The sequence below is a fragment of the Xiphophorus couchianus genome, chromosome 7, assembly GCF_001444195.1.
Source record: "Xiphophorus couchianus chromosome 7, X_couchianus-1.0, whole genome shotgun sequence".
NCBI classification, from domain to species: Eukaryota; Metazoa; Chordata; class Actinopteri; order Cyprinodontiformes; family Poeciliidae; genus Xiphophorus; species Xiphophorus couchianus.
The window spans coordinates 6,991,199-7,004,879 of record NC_040234.1 but is presented as its reverse complement, the minus strand read 5'-3'; the positions used below and the strand labels follow the sequence as shown (position 1 = coordinate 7,004,879).

At 39.9% G+C, this 13,681-nt stretch overlaps 1 protein-coding gene across 7 annotated transcripts in view; it reads left to right on the top strand.

The window, feature by feature from the left end:
- LOC114148813 (mitogen-activated protein kinase kinase kinase kinase 4-like) overlaps positions 1-13,681 on the top strand; it is a 98,299-nt gene that overhangs the window by 33,571 nt on the left and 51,047 nt on the right. For all 7 annotated transcript variants that reach the window (XM_028024289.1, XM_028024292.1, XM_028024288.1 and 4 more), the window contains exon 3: positions 11,863-11,919. In XM_028024289.1, coding sequence (XP_027880090.1) covers positions 11,863-11,919 — 57 coding nt within the window. The remainder of the gene's footprint in view (positions 1-11,862; positions 11,920-13,681) is intronic.

Below are 13,681 nucleotides of genomic sequence, written 5' to 3'. Positions count from 1 at the left end.
ACAGGGACGCAGCTGATCACCGCGGCGCTGTACGCGTGTCATCATCAAACGAGCCTGGTCTGACATGGCCGATCGCACGCACACGCCGCACTTCCACTCGCGCTCTTTTCCTCCCCCATCGGCTGGAGGCGAGCGGCTGAGTGAGCAGGCACATGCTGCGTGATTTAGGCACAGCGAGTGCCGCTCAGCATAAATGCTTACTTTTTTTTCTTTTGTGTGTGTGTGTGTGTTTCCACATGGAGAATGAATTAACAAGAATGAGGTTTCTTCAAATGTCGTTGTTCCTGTTGCTTTGCTGTGATATTTTCGTTGTTTTTGTTTTAGACCTGTTCAGATAGAGAATATAACGTGTCCTGTTTATGACATTTTGAGTTAGCTCAATTTAAACGATGTCGTTACCCCCACCTCTCCAGTCGTTAAGAGGGGCTAAAAACATGCTGTTCTTTGACTATCAGGCAAATGAAGTTAAGATTTTAGTCTGGCTTGGCCCCGCTCTGATTAAGCTCCTCACTGGTTTCCTGGTTGAAATTAAGCAGCTTCTGGCCCCCGTGGATTAGTTGGCCTCTCTTTAACACGGTCGACTTATTTTCTTCGTTCTTCAGTGCTACTTTTTTTTTTTTTATTATTTTAAACTCAGCTCATTTTGCATTTTTGCTCTCAAAAATGAATCTGGGAGTAGATGGTGGACAAAGGGGGATTAAAAACACCTAAACGGAAAAATTAATATTTAAAGACTAATGAGCCTGGTTGCATGGATACAGTTTCCTTGATTATTGTTGTACTTACTACAAAAGATCGACTTATGAGTAAGGGCTTTGGAGTAACTCTCACCAACAATGAAAAGTTTGTAGTTTCGTCTAGCTTTGTTTTTTATGTTCAGTAGGATATGGGTAGAGTCTTTTATCCTCTTTTTCTTAATTCTTTCAATGTAAACAATGCCTTTTTTACACTCGACAAAGACGGCACCTCGGCATTGAAAATCATGCAGCGCATCAATAGTCTGGAGGGGAGAGGTCATCTGGATCTGGGTCATCTGGAAGTCACCACAACAGTGGCTGTAAACAAATGAATAGTCTGCGATTCTCAAGCCATTATGTACAATAAATGATCAGGTGTCTTGCACAAAAAAAAGAAAAAAAAAGAGTGTATTCCTTGGACTTCCAATGAGTGGGTTTGAAGAAGCGCACACACCTCCAAATTGCACATTGGCTGGTTGCTGGGTTTGATCGCAAAATGTACTTGTGATGCTTTCAAAGTAAAGTCCTGGAATAGTAAGAAACGTTGAATCCTCATAGGGTTTATAGCTAAAATATAAAACAGTTGATGTACAATCTATACAAAAAATAACATTTTTAAAGGTTGCTGTCATCAGGGGAAACAGATTTTGGTACGCGTGCCTTATCTGAGGCGTGATGCCAGGTTGAAATGCATCATTCCATGCTGCAGGTAAGCAGGACACATCATGACAGTCGTTCTTTCTGCACAGCAGGGTTGAAACTGACGGTGGAGTCGCAGAAACTTCCGACGTACAGGATCAAAAGTAACACATTCTGAAGGTTTTTCCAATTCAAAGATTCAAGTAACAGCATCACAAAAAGTGATTTGTGGGATTGTGAAGCAGCCAAGGAGGTAGCATCATGACAGTAGGTTGTTGTTGCCTATAGTCATGCTGCAAAGCTGCGTTCGGGTGCGTTGTCCGCCTTGTTTTGTTGCTGGTTGTGAAACCTCGAGACGTTCATCGTGCATGTTTGGATGTGGCCTCTGCGGGACGAGCGTGAACGGTTGCATTGCTACAGTGAAAGCATCAAAACCAAACTGCTAAAGTGTTGCTCAGCCAAATGTAGCATATCTGTGTAACTAGTATACTATATTTCTAGATAATTAAAAATAGATCATGACCAACAAAGTCAATGGGCTAGTTCTCAGAAGTCTAGATACGGCTCAGGAAAGAGTAGACAGACTAGAAGTTGCAGATGTGAGTGCCTTGTATTCACAGTGATTAATTATTTACATTACAATAAGAAAGGAAAAAAAAACATTTAAATGGCCATATTAAAATAAAAAGAAATAATACACAAAGAAAACAAATTAAATTAACAAAAGAAAACAAATCAGTTCCGCAGTTCCAGTAACAAGCCACACCATTCAGTTCATAAAACTCCTGAAAACTGAACTAAGGCGGTTCAACAGGGTCAAGTGAATTTAGAGCGCCTGTTACAGTTCATATGCTGACAAAAGTCAGAGTGGAAACAATTTTGTTCATGGGCTGCAGGAAGCCTCCCACCAGCCTGGTGGGAAACCAAATCTTAACACCACAGGTGAAATCCTTTAGGCTCTTGGACCTGATTCTTCAGCTCGCCATCGAACCTGGCCTGTACAATAAAGCAGGACCAGTCTCAAATATATATATATAATAAACATTCCAGTGTGCACACAAAAAATATAATCGGCACTCATTGCACTATGAATAATCCTAATCAATGCATTTCCAAGTACAAATTTTCTAGATAAATCTTATTTATAAAAAGTCAATAAATATGCTCCATACAAACAACAAACAATGCAAAAATCATCTAGATAAGCAAATACTTTTCATATTTAAGGCATCTCATTGTTCTCCAATTTGTTTGTTCAGAGTCACAATAAAGCATCCGAATTGATATCAACTAACGCCAAATCTTCATAAAATGACTCACCAATTCCACAGTTCATAAGGCATACAAGCGGTTTTGTGTTTCTCTTATCCCTCAGCTTACGACCGGAGACTCCTAAAGTTAGTACAATTTTATCAGCATCATACAAGATTAAAGAAAAACAGAATGTTGTGCTTAACCGACCTGCAGCTCTGCTCTCCCAAACTTGTTCTAATCCTCCATGCTTTTTGCTCCAGCTAATATACCCAACAAATGAGCTGACGGTGGTACATGTGACTCAGACGCACAACAATGATTGGCTGTTTAGTAAATCTCGCGAGAATTGCAACTACCGCGAGATTTTGGAGGGCAATAGCAGCGAACCAAAAAATGGAACTCAACATTTCACTTGGGTTACACAAACCCCACAGCAAGGCCGACTTGAGGCAGAATTCAATTACCTTCCAGCAGGAAGACGGATTATCTTCCGTCCTCAGTAACATTGTTTTGTCAGTTTATTAAACCTGATCCTGAATCTGCCACCAGGCCTCTATAAACGGATTTGTGCGATTTCCCCCTATTCATATCTGTGCAACCCCTAGTCAGCCGAGATCAACTCTAATGAGCGCTCCGGTCCGTTGTGCTCTCTTTGAACTAACGGGGAGCTGGGAGGGCATCGTAAGGGGGCGGAGTCAGCGCAGTGTCTCAATAATAACAGTGGTAATGGCGTCAGACAGCGAGATAATTCCTCCAGTGCACTCAGTCACTTTAACTGGACTCACACTATCGCATTTTGACTTGGATGATGAAGTTTTTAGTGAGGCTAACACATTTAGTTATTCTACTGAGGAATCTCCAGGGTTGTATTTTCACAGATAGGTGCACACATGTGGGGTTTTTCACTGTATTACACACTTAAACTTTTTTATTTATTTGAATTTGCACTTTTAAATATAGTAACTCTTTTGTAATCGCTCCGTGTTTCTGTGTTTGTTTGTTTTTTTTCCTGTTTTTGCCTTCATCAAGCCATGCAAGCAGCCTGAAAAAATAATGTCACTGAATCTCTCCAGTGAAGGTGCAATTAACCATTATCGTTTTAACGTAGCTTTCTTGTGGTGTTTTTGGTGATCAAATTAAAGTTTTCCAATAATCAGAAACAGTCGAAGCTTCTTTTGATTTACGTCATTGTGTTGGCGTTTCGGTGTAAATTACGGTGTGAACTCACTTTAAGTGGATCGCCGGACTCTGGGTTTGTTTTTGTTTTTTTTCCCCAGCTTTCCATGTTCAGCTCTGGAAAAGCCCTCAGGCTGCGGTTTGCTGGCTTGGTTGCGAGCCGTATCCATTTCAATGACACGTCGGTCTTGCATGTGTGTCTAAAAATGGGGTGATCGTTCATTACGTTATGGAAATTTGTCCCCGTGCCCAGAATTTAACCCCCTTTACTACAACGAGATCCAATTATAGACGCTGTCCAGTGCTACATGCCTCTCTATTGCTTCCTTTCTCTCTGAATTTATCCGCTGTGTGACTTTGTGTGTTTGCGTTTCAGTTTGTACTGTATTTAACCCAAAGTTTTCCCCGAAAAATACACTTGCAAGTAAACTCAACTGTATACAGGCACTTGAAGGTTTTCTTGTTTTTTTATTATCTCCATCGCAGCCTTGAGTAGAGATTTCTAACTGACCAGCCTCTTTCTTTCTGTCTGCTCTGGGCTGTTTCCCAGAGAGACACTGTTTTCTTGGCCTACTTAAACAGGGCTGCCTGTTTGAACACTGAGACGGAGCAAAGCAGCGCCAGAACCTGAACTAAATGATCAGCGAAAACTTAAACTCTTTAGAGGCTGAAGACCAGAGGGAAGTCATCTTCGACATCCTTAATGAGAAGTCAAATCCTGTCCAAATGTATCATCTGTATCAATAACAGAAAAAATATCTTGGATTTTATGTCCTCGTTCCTGTGGGAATGAGGAAATGCATCGAGCGAATTAGAACTCAAGAAAGTAACTGAATAAGGTTTTCATCGGTAATGATCTTAAACGTCAGAAACAATCACTCTATCCAGCATTAAACCATGAGAAGATTCAGTACAGTGGCCCTCCAAAATTTAGAACCTATGAAATTGATCATAGTTGCCTATTTTAATAACTAAAAAGTCAAACACACATTAAGGTGCACAGAGAAAATCACCTTGGTACGATCCACGATTTTCCTTATTTACACTCTTGGGGGTACGACCAATCAACGCCAAGGACTGGCCAATCATGGATTGTCCAATAGTGTGTCAAGTCATGTTGTGTCTATGTATTTGAACTTTCCAAGTTGCATTTATATATATATTACATATATATATGTTTTAGAGATGCTCCATGAAAAAGTTCAAGAATAGGCTAATTTTCCCCAAATATTTTTGAGTTATGTTCCACAAAAAATGTAAATGAAAAATATGCAACTAGGTGTAAATTCAAAAACTGAACCGCTAAAGGTCTGCTGTAAAACAACTTATAAGGAACCAGCCTGTCTGGCTCTTCTGTCGGTTTGAGACTAAGTGGCTGAAAGGAATCTGATTAAAGACAAAATATCCATCCATCCATTGTCTGTTCACCCTTGTCCCTAATGGGGTCGGGAGGGTTGCTGGTGCCTATCTCCAGCTACGTTCCGGGCGGGAGGCGGGGTACACCCTGGACAGGTCGCCAGTCTGTCGCAGACAAAATATACTAAGATAAACTTTATCCAGACATTGGATGATCAGTTCCAGTAATAGCATAATATACGCTTCTTATAAACTGGCCTTAAATGAAATTTGAAATCATTACTGTTTGTAGTTGTTGTAGTGCTTGCTGGTGGTCGGAAGAGGTGTTTTCTGGAGTGTTTGTTGATTTCCCGCATTTGGTCTCATGACGTTTTCACCTGCAGAAAACTTCCGGTGTATAATGTATAACGTAGCCTACGTTCATATGCTTTGTCCCATTTAAATAAAATAAATCCAAATTCAAAATACTGCCAGCATTTCCAAAGCCAGACACTAGTTCACAGTTCAAAAGGGTAAAGCAGATCAACTTTACTGTAACACTTTGAGCCTTCCTGTTATCTGCTGGAGTCAGGCTCCCTAGTTAGAATTAGAAAAGTCAAGGTAAAAAAAAAGGTCTGATTCTTTTGTTTCTTCACTGATTTGTTTTTGTTTGTCTTTGACACATCTTATTATTGTGTATATTTAGGTTTCATATGTATTTCACTCTATTTATGCCATTCTCTCTCACTTTTCCTAAAAGCTATCCAATAAAATATACTGTGAATCTTGATTGAAATCTTGTGTTGGTATTTTGTTTTTTACACTTCCAGTCGAGGAAACTTGGTGAAAACTGCAGCTCTAGGGTAAAATCAGGAGCCTTGACTTTACCTTGATCCAAGCAGTTTCATTCTACTCTGCTAAAACATATTTTTAAATGATTACTATTACAGCATTGTAGATGAAAGGCTGGAAGTCCTTTGGCAGCTGCTGTGTGGAACCATTCACGAAAAAAAAGAACTATTCTGACTTCTCTCTTATTGGAAATATCTAAGAATGATGACGAGCATTTAGCTCACTACATGCACCGATGGTTTGATCAATAAGAACTTGTTGACTCTCGCATTTGCTGAGCTGCACAAATTAAAAGTGTGTGTGTGTGTGTGATTTTCCTGCATGTTTTTGTAAAAGTGTTTGTGTGTCCGTTGCAAAGCTTGCACCTGGCCTCCTCGTCCAGGCTCTCAGAGCCCGGCGAGATGAAATAAAGAGGTCGTTGTCCTGAAAAACCGCAAACGGGACGAGTTGAGCCTCAGCAAAGCCAGATGTATGCTCCGGTTTCATCTAAACAGACAAGTTATTTTGAAGTGTGTACATTTTAGCGTGGACTGATTCAAGGTCTTGATTCACACTCGCACACAAACTCATTGTCATCCCAGCTTCTTCTTCTTTGTTTTTCTGTATTAAACCGTGTGACACTTTACCACCACCCCCTCCTTTCTTCTCAAGCTCCTCTTCACATGTGAATTTTCTCTCTCCTCCGAGTCCTTGTGGTTGTTCCTGTCAGTCTAAAAAGGCATGGAAATAGATTTTAAGTTGGTTTTTTTTTTCAATTATAAGCATAAAAAAAGTTTCTGTAAGCAAAAAAAACAACAAAAAATCAGAAGAATTTTTTTGGCTTTGATTTTTTAGAAGATAAAGAAATATACTGCATATTAGAGCAATGCACCATCTGATCATAGATGACAATACATGTTGTACTTCACAAGACATTAATGTTAAAGGATTTCTCAAAGAAGTCTTAACTTAAAAAAATATTGAGTTTGCTTTCAAGAAAATCTGGACATTTTATCACATTTTGTCCATAAAATGCCTCGTCGTTTAGAAAAATAACTCCATGATGCCTCATAGCTTTGGTCTTTTGTTAGTCCTCCCGCCGTCTTAAGAGACGGGGCCATTTGGACCCCGGGTGCGCTTATGTGAGTTGTTTTTCTTTTTTCTTCAATGTAGTGTCAGATTAGGATTTAGTATTGGCAATAATCCATTCTTAAATCAATTATTTAAGAAAAAAAAAGTCTTGTCTGTAGCATTTAAGAGTTCTAATCTCAATGAAAAGTGTTTAATAGAACGTCTGCTTCAAATAATGTTACCTTAACAAACTGCTTTTGCTGTCTGTGTTGTTTTCTCCTACTAATATACTAATACTAATAATATTCAAAACAAAAAAAAAAACTAAGCAAAACGCTACGCTGATAGAATACTTATGTAAATACTGAAAGTATAAACACATTTTACATCTTACGTCGTATTGTACATTACAAGTGAATTTCTACTGTGAGGCATCACTTTACAGCACATGAAATGGTAAACAGCTGCTTTGCACTCAGTATGAATAGTTAATGGTTTTAATGGTTTGCTGTGAGAGCTGGTGGAGGAAGTACAAAGAGATGGCAAAAGGAAATGAACGTTGTAGACCCATAATTTATTGCCGTTCTGGTGTAGTAAAACAGGCTTGAAGCGAAATACTGACACATACGTTCTTTAGCTTGGGCCATCATTGGAGAGCTACAGGTTTGGTCATCGTCTTAAACTTTGCCTGCAGATTAATGTTGAACATCAGCAATATTTAAATAAACTATCTGCAACACGGTAGATGTGAGTCAATCTAGAATGGATGCACAAAGAGAAATCATCTACTGACAGGCTGCTGGTCATGAACTCACCATCGTGAGCCGATCTGATCCAACGAAATGCTTTTACTTTCTACCCTCTGACTTATTACACCTGAGGAAAGCCAACCTGTTACCGTCTCCATCACTTCGTCTTTGTAAAAAGATGCCTATGTACTATTTTCTCTTTTTATTTCCAAAAAATAATACAAGACACACCATTGATTTTAAAATCTCAGTAACTGGAACCAAACAGGGATTTCCTCTCACTTCCCCGAGCCCTGCAGGGTTTTTTTTTTTTCCATGAAAGATGAAACTGTGATCCAGACGTCTGAGAACTGTGGAAGCGCGCCGATAAAGGTAGTAGTCATGGGAGAGCAGATGACCGGAGGATTATATCACACTGGCAAGGAGCGTGGAGTCAGCTGGGAGGTATTAACGGGAAGCTTCAATGAGTGCTTTATCTTTAACGTGCTGTCTTACAAAAGCTCAAACAGAGTCAAATGAAAGAGTTGGCAAAAATGTTTTTAGTTTCTTTTACTCCTCTCACAATCTGCATCTTTCCACATCGTTTGGCTTTAGTTTCCAATGATGTGCATTTTATTTTGGACCTTCTTGGTTCTGGCTGTCTATCCACCTGTTTGTTGTCTTCAATTATTATTATTTTTCCCAAAAGGAAATTAAATGACTCATCCTCAGTGTGGATGCAGCGTCCACTGGCCGTAAAATTGCGCAAATTGGAATTACAAAAATAAATTTGCTGAAAGGAAAAAAAGTTGTGATTTTCACTGAAAGTTTTGTGCTAATTTGGCGTGGTTTCTGAATTGAAGTTGGTGTATTTAAAAAAAAAAAAAAAATTGCGATGACTGCAAGTCAAGTGATCAACAACCGAATGTTACTACTGGCGGAAAAGACGAAAAAGACGACAGGAAGTGGTAGGAGGACGATGGTGCGGCATGCTGTTTAAAGACTTATCGCGTTAACAAGCATATTCACTTTTGATTTTAATTTTGTTTCTAATTTAATGAAAACAATCAGCAATTGCGAAATTGAGTGTTTTTTAATTTTTTTTTTGACATTGCCAGAATATTGACAAAGTTTTGCTCGCATTTGTGATGGAATCTCAGCAAAACTGAAGAGGCCTCTGACTGACAGGATTATTGCAGTCATTGCATTATACCTGCTCAACTATTGGGCCGTGAAGATGATATTTCACAGTAACATATCCTGGATGACGACATAATTTGTTCACAAGCACTGCTAATCCACCTCATTTGCTTTTACTGCTCCTCTTTAAATCTCTTGTCTCGCCATACGGTTAGAAAGCCAAGCAGAGAGATGTTGGAGTAGGAGATATGATCTTTGCCTTTTACAGTCATTGGGAGAAATGATCTGAACTTCCTGCTTGACGCTGTACAGACAGGAAATGAGTATAGCGAGAATAGGAAGTAAGGAACTGAGCCCTTTGCCTCAGATGGCTATAAACATTTTAACAAGATCGCCTCATGTGAAGGTACTTACATTTATTTGGCAATCATTTCTTGTTCTCCACATTTGGTAAGTGCAACAAAACAAATGGTCATAGTCTGCTTCATGAGGTCTGCTACTAATTTTTGTTAATCAGGAAGCCACAACCGGCTCCAGTTGCGTCTGGTCCAACTCTCTCTCTCTCTTTTTTATTTTTTTAATTTAGCATTTTTTGTTTCCTAATTGGTTCCGGATGAAACACGTTTCCTTTCCTTCAGCTCTCCCAATCAAAACACTTACCTCATTTCTTTATTTTACTTTTCATTTGTAACTGACAAAGTCGTTCCAGAGTAATGGTCCTTTGAGGAAACATCTATATCTATTCGTGACTAAAGCCGGCCTAGAAATAAATCTGCGTGTGAACGCCTTCGCAGATGTAACACAACAGAGAGCCAATTTCTCTTTTAGCATTACACTGACACCAAGTTTCTGTAGAAATCTGATTAGGTCCATGTCTGTCATCAGCAGATTGAGAGCCGTTTTAATGGCAGACAGATGGGGTTTCTCTCTCTGGGCTGGCCAGGTGTGTGCGTGGGTCTTCGTCTTGGTGTCGAACAAAGGAACCAGAGAGGGTGATGTCATCTTCTAGCCATTGTGGGTCTGTTTTTGTGCGTCGGGACTACAGGAGGGAATGGCGGCGGGTGTGGAGGGGGGCTCCATACTGAGGTCACCTTTCTCAAACACAAAGGAACGGCTCAGCCACAGAAACATGTTCACAGTGGAAACAACATCTTTTGGGTGATTAGTCAGTGACACATCATATTTTCCCACACAGACACACACACACACACACACATGCCTGCACACAGTGTGCGCATGAACAGCGGGGAGTTGTACATGTTTTTTTTTTTTCACTTCAGAGACTCGGTGAAACTCAACCCCAGGAAGGAAAAACTCACGTTTCTTCATTAGTGTCATGATGTAATCTGCATGATACCAGCTGCTTCATGAGTCTGTCTTGAGTGTGTGTTGATGTGTGGTGTGTGTCCACCTGAGCTCATTTGTCAGCGAGTGAAAGTGTGTTCAGATCGTCGGGGGTCACACGTGATGTTCCTCATGCTGCGCTTCCAATGAGGTCTGAACAGTTTGTGAGACTTGGAACAAAGTCTGATCTATTCAGCTGGTCTGTCAAAACGGGGACAAAAGGTTGGTTGAGATTTGAATTGAAGTGTGTCCGTGTGTCATCATTTGGGAAGAGATGATACAACCAAGAGATGAACGCAAGAGTTAATCGAGGATTGGAATTTATGGGTAGAGCCAAAATCAGATTTGATCATTCTTCATAGAACACATTTACCTTTTTGTTCCTGATATCAAAGACCTGCTGGTTTTTTCAAATGTTAAGAACAACAATCACCTGCGAATCTGAAAATACTTGAGACTCTCTTAAAATACAAAAAAGTGACTATTTTCAAAGTTGAACTCCAGATATAGCTTAATATGCATTAAAACATACAGTGGAAGCCATCTTAACACTGCCGCAGAAGCTAATGTGTACAATCTTCCTTATTTCTGCTCTTGGGGGTACAGCTAATCACTGCTAATAGGAAAAAAATGGCACTGATGGATTGCCTTTTTGCAAACGCCATTCAACAGCATGTCAAGTAGCATTGTGGTATTTTAGCTTCCCAAGCTACATTTTCTTTTGAATTTTGATTTTCTAGAAAAAAATTGTTCTCCTGTCACTCTCAACCAGTCCTGACCTTTTTTCATTAACCCCTCCCACATGTCTCCAGGCGGCCAAGCCCAAATGGGTTAATCTCTCATCGTTGGGATTGCGGACTTCACCCGTTTGTTTCGGCCCCCGGAGGGCCAAAGGTTTTGGGTGTCAAAGCTCCCATTTTCCCACAAAAGAAAGTGGGATCATGTGGCAGTGGAGACGTGTATGAAATGACAAGGTCCAACAGTATTTCTCCCCGGTTTTTTCCAGCTGTGGTGACGTTTGGTTGTTGCGTCCGCCATTTCTGTCTTTTAAAGGCTTTTTAACTCACAGTTTACTGGAGGTTCTTTCTGTCCAGCTGAAAAGAAAACTCTCATAGTGTGTTTCTCTCTTTACTGTACTGGGCATAACAAGAGTATGTTTGTGCTCTTTTGGTGTAGGGTTGTGTTTTTCTTTCCTCCTTGCATGAATGCACACTGAAAACAGTTAAGTCTGTTAAGGAATGCCGACTGTTTGGATGTTCGTCTGTGATTCTCTATGCTATTGTGGTGGAAAATGACATGCTTCCAATGCGGCTTTTGGTTTTACGACCAAATGAATCACCCCGAATGCTTTCGCAGCCTATAAAACTGTCATTTCGAAGGCTTTTTTGATTCCTAGCATCACTTTGCAAAGCTGGTCCACAGAGGAAATTGGTCATTTTGGTGCTTTTGTAAACAAAATGGAGGAAGTCAGAGTGTCATCATTGTCTCTATGTGCAACAGATTGCCTTATAGGAGAACTATTCACACAAAAAATAGGCGCATCTATTGAGTAATTACCCAGAATCACTGGTTTGTGGTTTTCTCATCTCTTTCCGTTTGTTTTCCAGGGTCGACATGTTAAGACGGGACAGCTGGCTGCCATCAAGGTCATGGACGTCACAGAGGTCAGTAAGATCGCCTAGTCTTTTATTATTGTCAGTTGGGATTGTAAATTTAAACAAGTTGGCATACGAACCATACTGGTGTATATTGGTGGTGGAGGTGAAATAATTTATCCAGATTTGAATGGTTAAAATATTTGGGAAAGCTCATGTTGTCCAACATAAAGCTGTAAAATTACACTTGAATAATTTATTTTAACAAAAGAAATAAACAGATGTCCTTAATAAAGTTAAAACTTGGCTTTTACTTTGAGCTTTTGACCAGCTGGAGCCCTTAAAAACTAGAATAATCTGCTAAAGCTGAGTACAGTAGAATGTTTTTCCCTTTAGATTGCAAAAATATTACAGTTTTGTGTTCCTCTGCAGAATTTTGATTGTTAAAGCATGAATATTTGCTTCTTCTGGAGCTTTTTTTTAATATATATATATATTTTTTCTTTACACCCTTCATGGTTTTCCTCTAGTTGCAGCCTGACACACCACCAGAGAGAAAACTGACACAGCAACCTTCAGCTCAATATGATGCAAATAGGTTTTGTTTAAAGTTGTAGACGTAACAAAATGGAAGTTGGAAATATAGATAAAGAAATAAAGAATGAAGTTATCCCAGTCATTCTGTCCGGATAGAGCGGTCCGTTTCAGTCCAGGGTCTCCTTCTCATTATTGTCGGCCAAAATCCGCTTCTTCAACCAATCTGAAAAGTTACTCGGCATATTTGTTGAAGCCGTGCTGATAAATCCACTTACTGAGAAAATGTTTCAAAATCCCGCCATGACATTTGGAGCGAGAGTCTCGCTGAGGCCTTCAGCGAACAAATCTGCATTTCCAACCATTGAGATTAAAGAGCGGCAAGCAGGGGGATAGATCAGCGATGGGAACATGTTTATGCATTCATGCAAGCCGCATCGCCGAGGAGAAATGAGAGTGAAATCAGGACATGGCAGGACCTTTTTAACTCTATTCCAGTCGAATGTTTGGATTAGTCTCTTTTCCTCTCGCTCCAGCTGTTATCTAAAATAAATGTACAGTTTCACTCTGGACGCCTGCCAAGAACGACAGCTGGATGGAGGAAGTTGGTGGCACTGGGACGGATTTGAATCGGCACTTCTGCGGAGACACTAAGCACTTCTGTTCCACATTTCTATGGACGTAAAGAAAGGAGTGTTCAAATGTCAAGGATACACAAAATCCCATGACTTATTTCCTCTGCACGCATGGGTGTCCACCTTCAACTCCCTGTGTATATTATACATAAGTGGTCTGACCCACATACGGCTTCCTGTTCTCCATATCAGTTAGCAGAAGGAAGCAGGGCTGGACGAAAGATGACCAGCTAGGAGAGGAGAGAGGATGTAGACTAAAATGAAGTTCCCATGGTTTATGTTTTATAAAACATTTGCAGTCGTGGTAAACAGACTCTGTAAGTTGTGGGGTTGTAACATATGAATGTTCTGGTCTTCACAAGGTTTACTGTATAAAAACACACCTAACCTTCTTTCTCACTGTGTTACACAAGTTAGACTAACTTTCTATATGAGAAAGGACAAAGTTATTCCTCCTTGTTAAATGTCAGACTAACAAAAAAATGTTTTATTTCTTTTAATTTCTATTACTTTTTTTTTTTAAGTAAAAGAAGTTTACATTCCCACTATACTTGGTAGGATGCCTTCTTAGGCTTTGGGACTCCACAAGCTTCTCACAATAGCTGACTGTCACTTTGGACAGTTGCTGCAACTTGGTCAGGTTTGTAGGCCAACTTGCTCAC